We start from the raw sequence: 19,376 nt of genomic DNA on the forward strand, positions 1-19,376 counted from the left end.
TCAGGCTAGCTTCAGGGTAATGGTTCTCTAGCCTTATGTCCCAAGTGCTACAATTATAAGTCTAGGCCACTGTGCCTGGCTTCCCTTTCTAATATAATTGAAAACCTTCCAGGCTATCTTCCAAGTGCTTTGTGAATGACCCTTTGGCCTTTCTCACACTGATACGTGATGAGGGCATGGCAGAGTCAGCAAACAGGAATACTCCTTTGCTCTTCTCTCTCTGCCTCCCAGAAGACTGGAGACATTTGAGTATGAACTGCTGAGGAATTGGTGGTTGGAGAGCTCAAGCATGCTCAAGACATTTTATCTAAGGAAATTGTGGCCAAAAAAATGTAACAGCCAGGCCATGCCCGCTTCATTTGTTCAACTCGCCAGGTAAGAAGTGTCTTGGGAAGGCAGCTGTGCTGATACTCTGAGCCCTGAGTCCCAGGTGCCAACTGAACGGATGCTTTCAATAAAGCATCTGGACTGGAGGGAGCGGCTCACTCTCTGTCTCGATGCTGCAATCAGGACAGCACTGTGGCTTCAAAGCTCTCAGCCTGGGGCTGGAAATGGCCTGACCCTAGACTAGCTGAGTACGGTCTTGTGGGTAGGAAAGAGCCTATACCTGGGCCTTGCTGCACTCTTAGAAGAGGGAGGATTTTTAGTCTGAGAATGTCAGTTGCTCTTGTCCTATCAGTTTCATGGTTTGTGGGCCTTAAATATATTGTGGCTTCTCCTCTAAATAGCCTTTACACCCATGCATAGCCACCACAAAACAGGACTAAAGGTCATAGAGTGAGCCAAAGGCAGATATAGAAAAGTACAAGATTAGAGATACAGCAAGAGAGGTGGGCAGAAATCAGCTGGCTGCCGGCCTAGCACAGGCTGGAGCTCATATGCCCTCTTCTAGGATTGTGTGACTCCAGCAGGAACCGCCCACATGTTGAGCCTTTCCTTCCCAACACGTCCCTTCCTTCTCTCTGCCCTGAACCAGGCCAGAATTTCCAGGAGATTATAGGAAATGCCATACAGAGAGATATATAGTTAGACATTGCCATGTGAGACAACAGAATTAAAAATTGCACAGTGTAGTAGAATCCTCAAAGTACAGCTATAAACAACAGTTTATCTTGTTCTCAATAATTTTATGATACCCAAGAAGTGGAAATCACGACTGTCATAATTTTACTGAGGAAAATGAGAAGCGAAGTTAGGACCCCAGAGTCGGGGGCTCAGCCCTGACTCCCTTCCATTAGGCTAAGTCACGTGCTCGATTAGGTAAGCTCCCAAACCCTCCACAATCCACCTGGCTTCTGTCTCTTAGCTGGACTGCTATACCCATGCCTCTGGCCCGGCTTACTTTCCATTTTGAGCAACTGGCTGCCACAGGCTGTTTCATGGCACTGAATTGGCAGACCCCCCTCTCCTAGCTCCCCACTGCATGAGCTGGCTGAAGGGGTGCGGGAAGTGTCGCCAGGAGTTGGCAGACTTCCCCAGGCTGATCTCAAGCAAAAACGTGATCGGGCACATGACAAGAAATAAATTTCAAATGCAGCACTTTAAAATCCCACTCCTCGGCCCAAAACCAGCCCCCTGTTCAAAAAAATGTAAGTACCTCTTAATTTGTTTGCCGGCTGATGTGTGAATAAGTCTCTGCAGCTGATGAAATTTTCAGCAGAGCCAATAAATGGGAGTCCCTATGCTTTGGGGGGAAATCAGATTTTCAGGGGACCAGAGAGGCTGGAAAAGATAACAAGCACTTTAGGATTCAGCCCTCAAAGTCAGCTCATTTGCTCCTTGAACTTGTCTCCTTGGGGCCACAGGGGGATCAGCAGAGCATCTCTCCTGGGAGAAGGCATTATAGAGCCTTTTCAGAAGTAGAGGGGCCTGTACTGCGTGGAAGAAAATGGAAAGGGTAAAAGAAACGAATCAGTGGTTCCAGGGACCTTTCAAATCACAAATGTAAATGCCGTTGCCTATAAGAGGTTTGGCGCGTGGAGTTTCTCTTGAAGGAGAGAGAAAGCAAGTGGCTTTAGAAGGCCCCCAACACTCTACCCGCAGGTTCTGGTCCATGTTGACTCTGAGTGAGTTCCCTGAGACCTGGAAGGCACACTCGTATGGCCCCTGTACAGCCACCTCCCCAGGCTTCATGAGTAATGAGTCTCATCTATTGCCACACTCAGTCTCTGCTAGGCTGGCTGAGCCAGGCTCGCAAGACCCCAGTCCTGGAAAGATGATGGTGAGAAGATGCTGGCAGAGTACACTGGCAGAGCAGAAGGGGCAGGGAGAGCCTTGTATGGTCAGTGTTGGTGACAGGAGAGGAGCGACCAAGTCAGAAATGAGGGAGGCACAGGTATGATTTTGAGTCAGTTGTCCAAGACCCCTGCCACCCATGACTACTGGGGCAGAAGACAGAGTAGGAAAGGATAGGAATGATGGCTAGAAGAGCCACACCCATCACTCAGCATGCAAACGGGGTCACCAAGGGCTTTCAAGCCCAATGAAACTCTCATATATCACTGCCTTTCTGAAGAGCTGGCCGAAGTGACCCGCAGCTCTAAGAACTGATGCTGTTGCATCAAACCCTATGCCAATTCCCCTTCTCCTGGTTCCTTAATTAAAAAGAAGGAATGAGTGACTTCTCAGTCACCTTCAAAGCATCCCCAAGCCACCCCCCCATGAGGAGCTGCAGCCTAAGCTTCCTCATCAAAGGCAGAGCTGGCTCTGGGGGATGGCAGCCCCTGCAAGCTCCCCGGCTGGCCCACTCTCACAGGTCGGTCCCCCGTGCTGGGGAGCTGGCACTCGGGGATGCTGATTTCCAGCAATCAAACCCACCAGGCTCCAGTGCCCTGAGCCAGGTCTCAGCAAAGACAGCTTCAAAGGGTCTGCATATTTATGGTAAACTCCTTGCTCAAATTGAAAATGTATCAGACAGTGACAAGCACAGGATTCTCAGAGCTGCCTCTCCCACTGGCAAGCCTTCTGAGCAATGGCTGTTCACTTGAGGACAAAAAGGACTAGAGTTGTCACAGAGGCTGTTCAGAGTAAGAGGGTCTAGGGACAAACGTATAGAACTGGACAGGACCTCTCAATGAGACCAGGACACCCTCCATACTGTTCTTTAGCTACCACAACAGGCAGTGTGAGCACAGACTTACTGACAGGCAAGGCGTAGTAGGGTTTTCTGTCGATCTACATTTGGTTGTTTTTGAAATAGGGGGCGGGGTCAAAATGTGGGGAAGATTGCAAACCCCACCTTGTCCTGTCAGAGGAAAAGATACCACTTCCTAGTGGCCTTTGCTGCTGATGGTAGCCTGGGGGGGTGCTGCAGAGCCAGCTCTTCAATTGCCAACACTGGAGGACCCCAGACTTCCCAGGAAAAGAAACAGACCTGCCTCTGCATGGACTGCCCTCGGGAAAGATGGCACTCTGAGAGGGGACGTAGAGGAAGCCTGACCTAAGTGGCACTGAATGGTGACCTGCAGGATCTTCAGGAAGTTGGCTCCAGGTTTCCTTCTAAAGACGCTAAGTGACCCTGCTTGCAAGACTGCCTTGGATAAGCCATCTCATCCATCCTCCTACCTCTGTTTAGAAAAGTGTTGAAATCATTCCTGAAACAAGCCCTTTGAATTCTGAGCTTGTCTCTGTTTGGGAAAATAAGGCTATCAGCCCATAGTGCTACTTTCTTGGCACTCCCAGCCCAACCCTGTTAGTTTCTCCATTTCTGTAGAAACAAAGTCAAATGGATCATCTGTGCTAGGGAAGGCTGGCTCAGGGCTAGTTTCTATGAAAGTGTATACAACAAGCGCTGAGGAAGACATTAAGAGTAAATGACCCCCAATCCCAGGGTTCAAAAGAAATGGGACATTTGAAAAATAAATTCCAGTAAGCAGGCTAATGCAGTAAATGAGGATCCAGGATGAGGTGACAAAATAGTTCCCATGGTCTCAGTGCATCCTGTCCATAGTCTTGTATGTTGTAGAGAGAGCTGACAGCCCCCCCATTGCCTTCTTGGTGAGAAAGTGGTAAGCCATATTCTGTTGGGAACAGGTACAGCCCACCTCTCAGCGAAGGATAAAGTAAGTGGTGTATAATCAGAGTACTCTAAAGCAATTGTGGGCTGCAATTTCACCCCCCTAAGATCACCAGCTCTTAAATGGAATATGGCTCTTTTATCCTGCATTCCCGGCCTATGACAAAGAGTAGATCTTAAAAGAAAATTTTAGGCTAATTCAGGAATGGAAAGTAAAAGCAATCTGCTTTTACATATCTGAAGACCTGGCAAGGAAGAGAAAGCAGACTATTCTGGAATGTTCCATAGGGCAGAGTTAGGAGGCAGAGGTTGACCCAGTACCTGGAGGTATCTGAAATGTATCTCTAAAAAGGCTAATTCTCTGGCCGGGGATGGACTCACAGCAAAGCTGCCAGTGTCTGCATCGTGTCCCACTGCCAACCATTCTTGCACTGGATGAGAAGATAACTAAGAAGCTAAAGGGTGCTCTCTGCCCCCACACTCTGGGTAAATGTTGCATAATGGAAAGACTGGATTCTAAGAAAACTCAACCCAAACTGTGTTCTTGAGCCTGCCACTTCCCACCTAGGCCAAGAAAGATACATTTCTTTATCTCTCTGCCTCAGTTTTTCCACCTACGAGATGAGAGAACAGCTTTCATGCCAGGCTGATAAAAGGATGTAAAAATTTAAATATATGTGTACACCACCCAGCCTAGTACATCATGTAGGCGACAATAAATGTTAGCTATTATTATGATGTCACGAGAGCCAGCTTTGCACATAAGTATAGCCAGTCAAACACAGTGCCAGGCAGCAGCTATTTTCAATCATCTTCGGATCTTGTGAGACCAAATATGAGGGGTTACCATCATCACTGTACACAGAAAGAAAATGGAACCCAGTCCTCTTGGGATACACAGCAAACCAGTGGGGGAAAGGCAGGTCTGCATCTTTAGTTAGGGATGTCAAACCCCAAAGGCTTAATTAGACCCTGTTAAGCTATTTCCGATCTTCAGATGAAAGGTGTGCTCATCTTAATATAACGCTAACAACGTTGCTCAAGGGATGCTCACAGTCTCTGATCTTTCAACTAAGTTAAATGAGGGAAATTACAGATCTTCTAAAGATGTCCTTCCTTTCCTTCTAGCTTCTTTTGGAGGGGGCATCCCTAGACAAGGAGGGAGACAACACTACTCCCTAGCACATCTGGGGGAGGGGAGGCAGTGAGAAAGAACACTATGGTTTGAGACACTGGGGAATGGACCCAGACGGTGCTATTGACTCCTATGTCTATAAATAATGGAGAGACAGTCCACAATGTCCCCTATAGGATGGCATAGGAAGCACATTCCTCCAAATGTACTGTAGTGGAAGCTCCCAAGATGGCAAACACTCTCCATGCAGAATCAAAATAGTAATTTTTTTAAATGGTTAAAAAAAAAAAAAAAAAAAAAAAAAAAAAAAAACGAACTCCGAATTCTGAAAGACGATTTCTAAAATGGTGAAAATCCTTTAATTAGCCACCGGCAGGAAATGTGGTATTTCGTTCAGACATCTTACCAATTATAGCCCACTGGGTCCCTGCATGGTGCTTTCCAAATAATCAAAACCAGCTCTTAATAGTAGTTCACCCAGACAGGAGAGAAAGAGCAGGACCAAATCCAAATGAGAAGATGACATTACTAAAGAAAGCCCATCCCAGCGGGGTGTTAGGACCAAGTGCCATTCTGAATGGTGGCAGATGGTGGCAGAGCAACAGACCAGAAGTAGGGGCTCTGATTGGGGAACACAGGTACCCAAGAGCAGGAAGGGAAAACTAGAAGTAGAAAAGCCCAGAACACAGGTATTGGAGTCAAATGAACTGTATGAAATCCAGTCTTCTTCCCAAGTTCTTAGAGACAGTAAGATTTGGACTGTGTGTGTGTGTGTGTGTGTGTGTGTGTGTGTGTGTGTGTGTGTGTGTGTTTCATGCATGTGACTACAGCTGTATGTACCTGTATGCACATATTTGATACATACATCACTGTCTTTCTATGGATCTCTGCTTCACTGCCTTGAGATAGGGCCTCTCATGGAGTCTGAAGTCACTTACTCATTATGGCCAGGCTGACCAGTCAGGGATCTCTAGTGATTTACTTGCATCTGTCCCCTAGTGCTGGGGTTATAGTCTTGCTTAGACACACTTAGCTTTTTGTGGGGACTGTGGAGATTTGAACTCGAGCCCTTGGGTACTCATGCTTGAAAGTGCTCTTTCCCATTGAACATATCCTCGGTTTCTTATTGATGAGTTGGTCTCCTTAGAGGGCTACCCTCAAGACAAGGAGTGACCCATGCAAAGCACTATGAGGAGTCTGCTACCCAAAAGATCCCCATTGATCTTCCTTCTGCTCCTTGTGACTTCCCTTCCTGCACCAACTACCTTGGATGGAACTAGGAGAATATCAGAGCAGAGGTACTGACATTCCTCCTACCTTGGGAGAGAAGCCTAATTAGTTATCACTCCTTAAACCATTTCTTCATCCTGCAATAAGCAGGGAAGGATGCTTGTCAAGAGGCAAATACTGGATGGTGATTGGGATGGGATCTGGGGACTGGTGCTAGGAAGATACATCTGTGCATGAGGCACATCACACATGGCTTGCAGTTGGTACTCACAGCACCTGAGCCAGACAGCAGCAGGACAGTCGCCAGATTTGTTGAAAAGCCTAGGTCTTAAGGAATATTCTCACCATCCACTTTCTAAGTCCAGTCAGGACTGAGTGTCCCTTAGGGAAGCCAAAGGTCCCTTAATGGTCACTTGTGTGGCAGATTCCATTCAATGTTAACTCAAAACAATGGGGTAGGGCACAGAGAGGTCAAACAAAAGAACTCTGTTGGTAGAACATGCTTCTAGTGGCGCAGTGTTTGTCAAAGGATAGCCACTCTAATCACCCATGTAGGTGCTAGATAAACTAACAGATTCCTAAAGCACACTGCTTTGCTGAATGAAAGTGCATAGCCATGGAGTCTGGGAATGCACCTGTGTTTGAGAAGCCTGCTGGTTACCACTAGTGGACGCTGTTAATGCAGAGGTAACCACCATTATGAAGAAAACCGCAGGGCAGACTCCTGGGTCCTGGCCTGGCTGGACTGGATATAGCACCTTGGGGAAGGGGCTGGTGATGCTGACCTTTCCATGTTCGTTATAAACTATGTATTTTAAAAAGTTCATTACAAAACACTCTTTAACAGAAAAAAAGTCCTTCATAGGTTGGGGTTATAGCTTAGTGGTACATTGCTTGCCTAATACCTAATATATATATGACTCTTAAGTTTGATCCCCAGAACCACAAAAACAAACCAACAACCAAAATCTTTGTCAAAATCACTTCCATATTTTTTATTGTATAATGAATGCCATCTCAATCTCTGAGGCCCGTGTGAACTTTCTCTAGTTACCATTTTTACTTTTATAATCTCTAAAAAGATACATTATTTGAAATTCATTTGCCTTTCAACACATTTCTGAAAGCCATCTTGAAGGGGCTTTCACCAATAAAGTTAATAAGTGTATATTGTTTTTCTCTGAGTGTAATGTTTATTTGATCAGTGTGCTTGCTTAGGGCCCAATTCCATGCAACTCTGTTGTGTTGGTCTGTGATGTTGGGAATCAAGCAAAACAAAAACAAAAAGGCCACTCCCTCCATTCATATAGTTGATATAGTTGTAATATTGACTTCTATCAGTTTTTTAAAAATATATTTGATTAGACTCATCCTCCTTCCCCCAGCTCCTCTCCAAAGCCAACTTGAGTGGCAGCTAAGATAGAAACAGAATGAAGACAGAGAAAAGTAGTGAGCCCATCAGCTAGCTGTCAACTGGAGGGTGGACCAAGGGACAGGATATGTCATGGAGGAGGCACAGGAAGTGGGCTCTCTCTTGGATCATTGTAGGGAAGGGCTGAGGTTCAGGTGGAGGTTGGCAAAGGCTGGCTGGGGCTCTCTGGAATAGGACTGAGCAGTGTGTTCTAACCATTCCTTGTCCCACTCATATTCCTCACCCAGTTGTATTTTTCTTCAGGGAACTTAGCAGACTGGCATAATGTTACATACATATTTTTTCCTTTTCGTTTTTTTTTCTGTTATCTGTCCCCTGCTAGAGCATATGTTGCACAAAAGCAGATCTTTCTCGTCTTAGACCTATACCTAGAAGGGAGTCAGCAGTAGGAGACACTCAACAGGTATCAACTTGAGTGAATGAATGTTCTTTCCTTCAGAACCCCCAAGAAGATTGGGGCTCAGGGAAAAGTCTCCCTGACAATTTTCCTAGAGGCTGGCAACCTACTCATTCGAGGGCGATGAGCCACAGGGCACGATTTGAACTTAATAGCCCTAAATTGCAGCTCTCGTTCTCTTTCCATTTTTTTCTACATCACTTACTCTCACCAGACTGAGAGCTCTCTCAGTATAAGGGCTGTGTCTGTTTCCCAGGTCCAGCATGACGTCTGACACATAGCAGATGCTCAGTAAAAGACCTGTTAGATAAATAAAGGACCTTGTGCCTATCTGAGAAGATGTGGGAAGTGCCACCATCCCACACTGCTTCCACCCAGAGCTGGGGGGGTACTGCGGACATTCAGCCCCAGGCCACCTCCCCTATCCAGGGATTCCTTCCTTCCCCCTCTGTCCCCTTCTAAGAAGAGTGACTCTCCAAAAAGCCACTGATCACCTAGAAAAAGCCAGCTCCCTGGAATCTATGTAAAGGTCAAGGGTCCCCTCTCGGATGCAGGGATGGCAAAAGACAGATGTGATGGGCTTCATATGTTATAGGGTTCTAAGAGGATCACACTGGATACCTGTCGACCAGGTCTGTTACTTGGTCTTGTCCTGGGCTTCCCTTCCCAGATCCCCATGGGATAGAATCTAAAATGTGACTTGTAACAGTTACCGAGGTAAGTTTTATACATAATTTGTCATAATAGTTAAGAACTTGGGCTATAGGCAGCACATACATAGCTCTGAAACCAGTTCTGCCATGACTTAGTTGTTCAAGGACAAATCAGCCATAAACCTCACAAGTGAGGGTGTTAGTTAAAAAAGAAAGGACCTATTTGTGAGCTAGAAAGAGGGATGAATCAGTGAAATGTTTCCCCTACAGACATGAGAACCTAAGTTCAGATGCCTGGCACTCACATAAAGACCTGGGCGCAGTGGCGTGTGGCTGCAATCCAGCACAAGGGCAGTGGAAATAAGAGTATTCCCAGGTCTCGCTGGCCATCCAATCTGGCGGAATTAGTGTGCTCTGGCTCAGTAAGACACTTTATCTCAAAATACAAGGTGAGGAACTATAGAGGTAGATATTCAACACCAACTTCTAGCCTCCACATAGGTGCACATACATGTGTATACATATGAGCACATATATGCATGAATACATGGATACATACACCTCATGCAAAGTTTTAGGGCTTTAGGGCAGAAAAGAAATGAAATCACCTACTTTTTAGGCTTATACACATGCTACACTTACCAGGCCATAAAGCTCATGGTAAATGTTTAACATATGAGAGTAGCCACTGTTGTGGCGGTGATGGTGAAGGCAAAGAATGGTGCTGTCTAATTTGCTTTGCTGGAAGGGTGGCTATTTAAGCTCTACAGTGGGACTGTCCCTCATCCAGCCACTATGACAGTTAGGAGGTCTTTAATATGCTGGCTTCCTGCTGTAATTAGTGTCTGACTTGGTCTTTCTGGCTTTTACTGAGCCGGAGAGGCCTCTAAATAAAGGAAGCTGATTACTGGGGGGGTAGTGAGGATAGAGACTCTTAGAGAGACACTTGATGTGGTTGTCAGAGTCTGCTTCCTCTGACAGAGTACCAGAAAAAAGAGAATGAGAGGGCTTAATGGAGAAGGAAGAATCATACAGAGAACCACAGTGCTCTGAAGGGCATAGATAGCATCCCTAAGGTGGTGGCAACAGCAGCAGACAGGAGGGCAGGGGAAGGGTGGACTGGAGAAGAGCAGGACAGAAGGGGCAGTCTATCCCAACATGAGGAGCTGTCCTTGCCCACATGGGATCCACCCTTTGCCTCATCAGCAGTGTCCCGGAGTCCAGCGGGGTTCCAGGGTTAGGGGAAATCCCCAGTGTTTTCCATTACTCCCAGAAAAACAAAATACAATAGCAGAGAGGAGCTGGGCATTCCTTTCTAAGTGACACCCCATTGTCTCCTCCCTCCACAAGGCATGGTTGTCCCCCTCTTGGCATATTGCTGGCAGAGCCCACATGGGCTGATCTAGGCCAAGATAGGATGAGGTAAGAGCAGTTCAGGAGCCTGGATCAGAATCAATGAAGCTTGCTATTTGGGGGAGGGGGATGACACTTGATGGGTGGAGGCCACTGAAACTAGGGACAGGAAAAAAGACAAAGAAGAGACATCCATCACCTTTGCAGCATAGGTAGGCTTACCTGCCGAAAACCATTCCTGGTGAACTGTAAGATTTTCAAGGCATAGTTGGACCTCTGGCCTTTGCTGTTGAATTCAATGTGGCCGGTGAGACCTTCCAATTCTACCTGTCCAAGAGAGAGTGAGTTACAGCACAAAATAGGCCCCACCATTTCTGGCCCCAAGCAAGCATTCCTCTTACATGCTACTTCACAGTGTTTGGGAACTCCTGTCCTGTCCACTCCGAAGCCACAGAATCTGAGTGGAGGAAGAAGGGGACCACACCCAGTAACCCCAAGCTGACTGTAAGCCAACAAGAGCTACCATGCTACATTGGGCTCAGATTCAGCTCTCACTGTCTCCTAGCTATGCAGAGGACTGATACCAGCATTTTTCTTTTTGGGAAATCTGCTGACCCTGGGCCTGCAGGAAGTCAGGCTAGTCCTGACTCATTGCAAAGGTCTAAGATAACCAACTCCCCCCCCCCCTCCACACACACACATACAATTTCTCTCTCTAGTAAGAGTTGTCTTTTTCATGGAAGTAAAATGTGACTGGAGAGAGAACTCTGGGGAAAATGAGCAACAAGCTAGAAGTTTGCAGGCTGGGTCTCCTGAGGGATGGTAGTTTCCAGCAGCATGGTCCTCTCCCAGTGCTGAGTTGTGCAGGAGCTACCACTGGGAAAGGGCCAGGTTGTAAGCCTAGAATTTGGAACCCCTTTCTAATTTAAGATCTAAGGACTGTTGTCTTGAGAATAAGCTACCCATGGGTTCTTGCCAAGAGTGTTAAGAACTGGGAAACGGATGGGACCCTGACCCTCTCAATTCTGGTAATGCTTTAGCTGGGGCTGTACCCACCAGGAAGAGCCTTGTACTGAGCATCCCACCCCTGAGTCTGGGCATGACCAGGCCTTCAGCCGCTCCTCACCATGCGCAGGTAGTTCATGAGGCTGGTGCCATGCTGCCAGATCTGGGCTGAGCCACAGGACAGGGGCTTTACACCAATCTCCTGGCTCCGGTTCAGTTCCTGCACTGCCGTCACCACAGCATAGACGGCATCAAACAGCAGGGCTGAGGACAACTGTGAGAAGCAGAGAGAGCCAGTGGTAGGGAGTAGAGAAAGGAAGAGAAGGTAGAGGGAAGGAAGACAAAGAGGACCAAGAGAGAAAGTACCCAAAGGCAAATAAGGGCCATATTCACTGTCCTCTGCCAACCCCTTCTCTGACCCCACCCATGTCTACTAGTGGTCCAGGTTAGCTTTCAAGAGCTTTTCAACCTGCATCTTACTGACAAAGGATGTTCTAGATTGTAGCATCAAGCTATACCTTTGGACTCCACATTATTTCTCCTCTCTCTCTCTCTCTCTCTCTCTCTCTCTCTCTCTCTCTCTCTCTCTCTCTCTGTCTCCCTGCCTGCCTGCCTCCCTCTATCTATCCATACATCCCCTCCCTCCCTGGCAGGAATAGCAACTTCCATTGCTGCCAGGAATAAGCACACAGGACAAGAGGCAGGGCTGCTAATCTCAGGAGGGCAGAGAGAACCTGGCCACTGTACCAGCCTCAGGCATAGTTCACTTCCTCCCTGAAGTCACCCATGAAACTGTTCCTTCCTACACTGTCCTAGGACTACAATCTAGCTGTACCATTCTATGTGAAATATAGTGTGAAACACACGGTATGTTTAAAGTCTAGATTGTAGTAAAATTCCATTCCTATGACAGATTATAGGTGGGTTTAAAGGTAGAAGCAGAATATCAACCAGGGTAACAGGGGTTGGGGAGAGCTGAAACTACAGTGGTCTTTGGGGTTCTAATTAGAGAGCTGCCTAGCTGGGTGACAAGGAAAGTAGTTCATGGAGGAAGACACATTGGAACTGAGGGCACTGGACATCGGGGTGGGGAGGAGATAGGCAGTTCAGAGGATGAGAGCACAGGAAAGCTAGGAGGTGGAGAGTGAGGCACATGCCTGGAGGGTCGGGGGACTAATGACTCTGCATGGCCACACCTGATGGGCCTCAACTGCATACCTGTTCCAGAGGGAAAAGAGGGGTTCTAAGGAGATGTCTGTGCCTCTCTCCTTAGCTATCAGATTACTGAAACAGTGGCCTCTAAGAAACTAGAGTTTTCCCAAGAACCTCATGCTGGAAGAAGACTGAAGCCTGGTGCCAGCCAGCAAAGGCACGTGTTTCCTAGGAAGAGATTACACACGGTTTGACAGCTTCTCAGATCACCACCATGCAGGAGGGACTGGAGCCCGGACAATGAAGGTGGGCGGAGCACACCGTGACCAGAGTGCTTAGTTATGCATGCCTCAGTCTACTTAAACCTAAATCTCATGTCAGGGTCCCCGGATGGACCCGCAAGCGGGTTGCTGGCTTTTTTGTTCCTCTTCCCAGTGTGGTGACATTGAATACCTCTTTCCTTTTCACTTTCTCTTGTCTGCTTAATTGGTCTATTGAGGCAGACCTATCATTAGAACTGCCAGGGCCCAGGCTCCGACCCTCAAAATTCTGGAAAGAAAGGGTCAGTGTAGCTGTGTCTATGTTTTTATCTTTCCTGTTAAGCAGCTTCCTTAAAGCAAAAGACATTCGTGTCCATGTGCCACTGGCACCTGGCATAAGGTCTTCCGTATGGTTGGCCCCAAAGACATATCTCTTCTTAATTTTTTAAAAAAGCAACTTTAGGCAGATGGGTATTTTGAGTGCATGTATGTCTCTGTACCTTGTGTGTACAGTGCCTGAGAAGACCAGAAGAGGTTTTCAGATCCTCTGGAACTGGAATTACAGGTAGTTATGAGCCACCATGTGGATGCTGAGACTCAAATCACAGTCTTCTGGAAGAGCAACCAGTGCTCTTAAGCTCTAGGCCAGATCTTCTGCCCTTGATTTGAATTAAGGTTTGACTGACACCTGCTTGATGAGTGAAGTCAGTGTTAGCAGGCTTTGCAGTGGGGAAATGAATGACTGGAGAGAGTAGAAATACAACTGACTCTTGTGCTTGGGGAGCAGACAGTCCAGAAGGAGCTATAGATGTACAGAGCCTGTACAAGAAAAAATCCTGCTTGGTATAGATGTCTCTGTGGTTCAGAGGGAGTTGGGGACAGTTCAGAGGATGATATCACAGGAGCATGTGCTAGGAGGTGGGATTGAGGAGCATGCCTGAAGGGGGTGATGGGAATAATGACCCGGTGTATAGGCTGAGGAAAGCCAAGAAAGGCAGGTGGAATTCTACAGAGGAATGACACTGAGATGCTAGGGGGGACAGTTCCTTTATTGGTAACATAATGCCCCCTGGCAATGAATTCTTCTCCTGCTCAGCCAGCTTGTTCATCAGAAGACACATTTGGGAGGATCTGGAGGGCATGCTCACTCCTATCTTCTGTCTAGCCAGGCCTAGGATACTGGGTCTTTCAAGGCTAGATGGAGGGAGGACACAGCCCTCCAGTCAGAGGACACAGAGCATGACACAGCAAGGTGCAGAGGGAAGAAATGGAGAGCATGGCTGACTCCAGGCCCTCCTTTGGATGCTGAGTGACCTTGGACACCTTGCTGAACGTCAAGCAGGGACTGCTCTTATCTATAAAAGAGGCAGTGTTCCAGCCTCTCGGGCCTGTAAAGGTCATCAGAGTACAGGGGGAAGCATTACAGGTGCAGCTGTATAATCTCACACCCAAGGAGTTAGCGGTGCTAGGGAGGAGGTGATGGGGAATTGGAGGCATAGGATGCTATGAGACAAGAAAGCAGACTGGACAGATGCACAATTACATGAAGGGCTGTGGTCTCCAGTGGGTACTGAATGTGCTGACTTCCAATAACCTTTCCAAACAGAACCTTGGGAAGAGCATTCGCATTCAAAATTCACCAGCATTGCAAAGCCACCTAGTTTTGTATCCCCTTTTCCTTTCCCTTGCTCTCTCCTTCTTTCCTCCCTCCCTCCCCTCCTTTCCTTGCTGCTTCTTTCTAATCTCATTCAGACCTTGCCATTTAGCAGGTCCTATCTGTGTATGTTAACTTCTTCCCCAGTCTATGCAGACACACTGGGGAAAGTCTTTGAGTCCCTGCTGCCTCCATGATGTCTCCTGTCTTCCCAACTCCATCTTACTGCCTCTCTGTGCCTTGGCCTTGGGGCTACTTAATCTGAAGTCTGAGCAGATGAGGGTATCCAAATTACAACCCCCAGTTTCGGGGTGGAAAATTATGCAGCCCTGCTGAAATGGCTGAGCAACCTCACTGCTCTGAGCCCCCTCTATCCAGCCGCTGCTTCCTCCTCTCCTCTCCCCACTACCCTTGTCCTGGTCACCTAGCTCCTTCAAGGGAGTTGAGGCTCATCATCTGCTTAGCACATGCTGCTCCTCCACAAGCCTGCAGCTGCCCTTTTCCTTGCACCTCACTCCTACCAGAGCACATGTGGCTCTCTTATCAATGGCTGCTCACATTTCCTTGCTGAAGATGTATGGAAATGGCAGATGCTGTAGACAACCTTTCCAGCTCTGGCCAGCATCTCCCTGAGAGATTATTGCTGCTAGCTTGTTGCTTTCAGCTTCTAGGTCATAAAATTATTTTGTTGCTACTTCTTAACTATAATGTTGCTACTATTACGAATTGGATGCTCCCAGTTTACCTCGTGGCCTCATTGGTTGGCTGTCTTGGTGCCAATTAAGATGTGAACCATTAGCCAGTGTTGCCTGCATAGACCGTATTCTCCTGCTTCCTCCCATTTTGTTTATGTGTCCTCTGCCCTCTCATACTGTCATCAACTTCTGGTTCAGCTATGCCTGGGCCAAGTGAGTCACCCATGCTCTGATAATGTGTAGCACAAAGTAGACCAGATCTGACCCATGAACCTGGGTGGAAGGCAGTGCTTCTCGGGAGCATGTTCTCTCTCCTAGAATGTACTATCTGTCTTCTCTTTTTAGATAGCACTGTTTCTGGATGCAATGCCTGGCCCCACAGCAGTCAGCTTAGTGCTATGCTGAGTATGGAGTTGACACTAAAGGTGACTGAAGAGAGAATGGGAGGGTCTGAGCTTCCAATTATCTTTCCCTCAAGTCTTGCTATGCTGTGGTGTGACACCACATTGAATTTTAACTGAGTTCCTGCTACTAGGAACTGAGAGCACCCTAATCGGTATAGAGGACCCAGGGATCGCCCATATCTCAAGGTAGTGCTGCTCAAGGTCCCAAGACAGGCATGCAACCTATCCTCTCTTGAGGGTCTCCCTCTTCTGGAGGCTGTACCTTGGTTTCTGAGGGACAAAGCATGATTTTAGAGGAAACTGATCACACCATTATCTTCCTTCCTCCCACATGGTTGTTGCTAGTCCCAATCTGGCTAGGATGAGGTTTCCTTGACTTGATCTCCGTCTGCCTGTCTGTCTGCCTGCTGTCTGTCTTCTCTCTCTCTCTCTTTCTCTCTCTCTCTCTCTCTCCCCCTCCCTCGCTCACTTGCTGGCTCTCTCTGTTGTACACAAGTACATTGTTCATATGTATGTTGTACACATATATATGCCCAAGTGTGTTTGTGAACGCATGTGTATCTTCCTCTCTCTCTTTCTCTCTCTCTCTCTGTCCTCTCTCTCTCCCTTATTTTTTGAGACAGGAGTTTCTCACTGAGCCTAGGACTCACCAGTTAGTTAGAGCTAACTGTCCAGTAGCTCTAAGAATTCGCTTGCCTCCACCGTCCCAGGACTGGGGTCACCGGTAAGCAGAGCCAGCCTAGCTTTTACATGGTGCTGAGGATCAAAACTTGGGCCCATATGCTTGCACAGCAAGCACTTTTCCCACATATCCATCTCCCTAGCCCCAGCTAATGTTATTAATACATTATCTAAATGCTGAGAGATCAGCGTGTGTTTGTTCCTAATGTCTTTTGTCATCTATAATGCCAGGGCCTTCATGATCCTTCAGATATTTCTTGTATTACAATTCAAGCTGAGGACATTGGGGTAGGGACTAAGTGGGTGGAAAATTATCAAAGTTCCTGCCTCATCTCTACCTACATGTGGCCTTCAGAGAGTTACATGGGAAAAATGTCTCCAAGGACACTGTACTTCCTAGGTCTTCTTTGAAGTTCAGCCTGAACTAATTCAAGTTAATACCCTGTATAGTGGAACATACTCTACCTCAAGGACAGTCTCCTTGGGGTCCTTCCTTCATCATCAGATGCCCCTCTTCTATAGCATCCTGGCCAACTACCTAGGCCACTCATCTCATCTTTCTCCCTCCTGAGAATTTACTTCCTACGCCGCACTCCTCTAGCCAGTCTGGCCCAGTTGTCAATCTCTTTCCATTTCTTTCCAATTCTCTTATCCAGATCCCAGCTGCCAGGGAGTAAGACTCTGACATCCCTGCCAGTCCATCAGTGCCCTTGTGGTTCAGCTGTCCATTCCAAGCCATCTCTTCATTGTCCTAATTGCCTTCTCCCTCTGCTATTATTGACTAATTCCATTCTGGAAAGCATTCAGACCACAGGCAGTGAAAAGTGGTTTGTGTCATCAAAGGCTTTGTCCCTGTCTCTACTTCTGCATCTTTAGGGAAAGGAAGGAAGACATTTCTGCTGTCCCTTTTCCTTCCTTTCCATTTCTTGTTCCTCCCAAGACTGACCCCTCCATCTTTCTGAGGTCCGTGCTGCCCATCTGTGTGGGTGCATGCCTCTTGGTTTTGTCCCTGCTTCTTCTGTCCCCTGCTGTCCCTGTCTCTTCTAAATTGTAAATCCCCTGGCCAGCTCCATCCTCATTGAAAATCCTCTCTTCTTTCTTGGCATCAACATGCTGTTTGGCAAGGATCCCGCTATTCTCTTGTTTTTATATTTTCATTTGGTTTCTTCATTGTTATTTTCTTTTGAGCTGTTTTGCAAATTGTTTCGGGGAATGAAAGACTCTGTATAAATTATGATGAATCAATTCTGACTCAGGGAGTTGTGGCTGGGTTCCTGTCCCTCCCTCAGATGAAAACAAGAATATCTTCTAGACACACACCTGTAACCCACACCATCCTCAAAGCAGGAAAGACTGCATTCAGCAGATCCTCCTAGAGGCCTATTTGCCTATGAACCACTGTTAAGAGTCAACTCTGCCCCCCCCCCAAATAATATTAGGACAAGGACCATTAAGATCCCACAGACTAGTTCTTACAATCTGGATTTTATTCAACAAAATAAACACTTAATTACAAACATCTGCTTTAGCCTAAATTCTAATTACTTAATCTAGCCATCTGTAATTTTAATGATTTCCCACGATTTTTGTTCTTTGCAGCATGATTAATGGGAATGGCATATGAAACTTGTGGGCATGTGTGTCCCTTACCAACACTCCCTCTGTGCTGGCTTTGTCTCAGGCAGGAAGCGCATCTGTGGGCACTGCCCACCTGGAAGCTTCTTGGCCAGGCTATGCGCACCAAACTTTCTCCTGGATATCTTAAACCCAGGCCTTCCTTTGAAACCCTACAAACTGGACTCATCTGAGGAGCTCGACCTGGGATTGTGAGAAGGCAGGGAAGCTGGGCAGCCTCTTCTACAAGTCTAAAGAAGAGAGAAGAGTGGAGAGATGCTTTATAGGAAAGAAAGGGCCACAGAGAGGGAGTTAGAGAGAAGAGAAGGGGGAGACTAGACAGAGGGTGGGAGAGAAGATAAAATCTGAGAGAGAAGCTGAAGGGAATGGCCATCCCAAGGACACAGGAGCCTGTGCATCTATTCTGTGACTCAGCACAGGAGAGAGTCCATACTGTGGATTCCTAGAATCTAATCCCTCACTCTCTGGCTTTCCATGAGGAGCTGGCTGTTTGTGATGAGTATGTCTCAGCCTCCAGAGAGGCAGCCCTTGAAAAGGTAAGCTGCAGGAGTGAGAAGGCTTAGAGGAATGTGCTGCTGTCGCTGCTGCCAGCTTCCCTTACAGGCTCATGAGGTGACAGTGTCTCTAACACCTTTCTTTCCTCTCAGAGGTCATGTAGAGAGAGGATGGCTGCAAAGTTCCCTATGGGGGTGGGAGGGAAGCGGGGAGGGGGCGAGGGGGAGCTGATCTAGGCTGCAGCCCCGACTGTACTAAAACTGTTTTAAAGCCCTCCGAGACCCCCACCTGCCACTCAGCTCTGTTTTGTCATTGTCAGAAGGGGGCAGCCATCTTTGAACTGTCACTAAGATGTTGTGAGGAAGGAAAAAGGCCAAGGCAGGTAATATTGTGGGATGTGCACAGACAGAGGTAACCCTGAGTGAGAACAGACACACTTCATGCTGGCAAGGAAGCCAAAGGGCCCGGAAAGGGACGAGAAGACTTACAGAGGAACAGGACCTGTGAGGACACATGGAGACTGATCTGAGTCTGAGGCTCAGCTTGTTTGCACTCCAGCAGACACTGTCTGCTACCCAGGTCCCTTCCAACATTCTTGGGGAGCATAAGAGCCTGAGGCTGGCTGGGAAGGTGACACATGGAAACACCTGCTGTAGGTAGCTTCCATGTGGCAGACCTGCCTCTTCAGGTCTTAAGAATGAGACAGAACATGCTCCTACTCTGCCCAGGGGAACCAGACCCTTCTCCCCATCCAGGTCTTGTACATAAAGCCCGAATGGCAAGTCTCACACCAACTAATATCAGGGATACTCCGAGGAGCCTGTGCTTAGTCCACTGTATCATTGAACAAATATCACAGAGTGCACTTATGCAAACTACAATGACCATGAAGTCCCAGGCAAAACATCCCTATGAAATCACTGCTTGCTGTGTGGTCCTTAGTTGACCAAATCATTGTGATCCAGCTCCTGACAGGGTTTGCCTCCCACCTTCTAGAAGGCCTTCTATGACCTCTGCAGACCTCCCTGCTCTTTCAGCAGCAGCCCCTGGGCCTCCGGAGCCATTCTGTCAGCTGTAGAGTGGCTCACACTCCCCTGTCATGGTGCATCTTAGAGGCCAATGACTTTGGCCCTGCCTCACTGTGTGGAGTATGTGGTAGACCACAGAGAGTGTTAGATGG

At 47.5% G+C, this 19,376-nt stretch overlaps 1 protein-coding gene across 3 annotated transcripts in view; it reads right to left on the reverse strand.

Moving 5' to 3' along the window:
• The window catches only part of Grik4 (glutamate ionotropic receptor kainate type subunit 4), a 419,871-nt gene that overhangs the window by 87,412 nt on the left and 313,083 nt on the right, over positions 1 to 19,376 (reverse strand). For all 3 annotated transcript variants that reach the window (XM_051197191.1, XM_051197190.1, XM_051197188.1), the window contains exons 9-10: positions 11,342 to 11,494; positions 10,438 to 10,542 (exon numbers count right to left, since the gene is read on the reverse strand). In XM_051197191.1, coding sequence (XP_051053148.1) covers positions 10,438 to 10,542; positions 11,342 to 11,494 — 258 coding nt within the window. The remainder of the gene's footprint in view (positions 1 to 10,437; positions 10,543 to 11,341; positions 11,495 to 19,376) is intronic.

This window comes from Phodopus roborovskii, unplaced genomic scaffold (genome assembly GCF_943737965.1).
Source record: "Phodopus roborovskii unplaced genomic scaffold, PHOROB, whole genome shotgun sequence".
Classification (NCBI taxonomy): domain Eukaryota; kingdom Metazoa; phylum Chordata; class Mammalia; order Rodentia; family Cricetidae; genus Phodopus; species Phodopus roborovskii.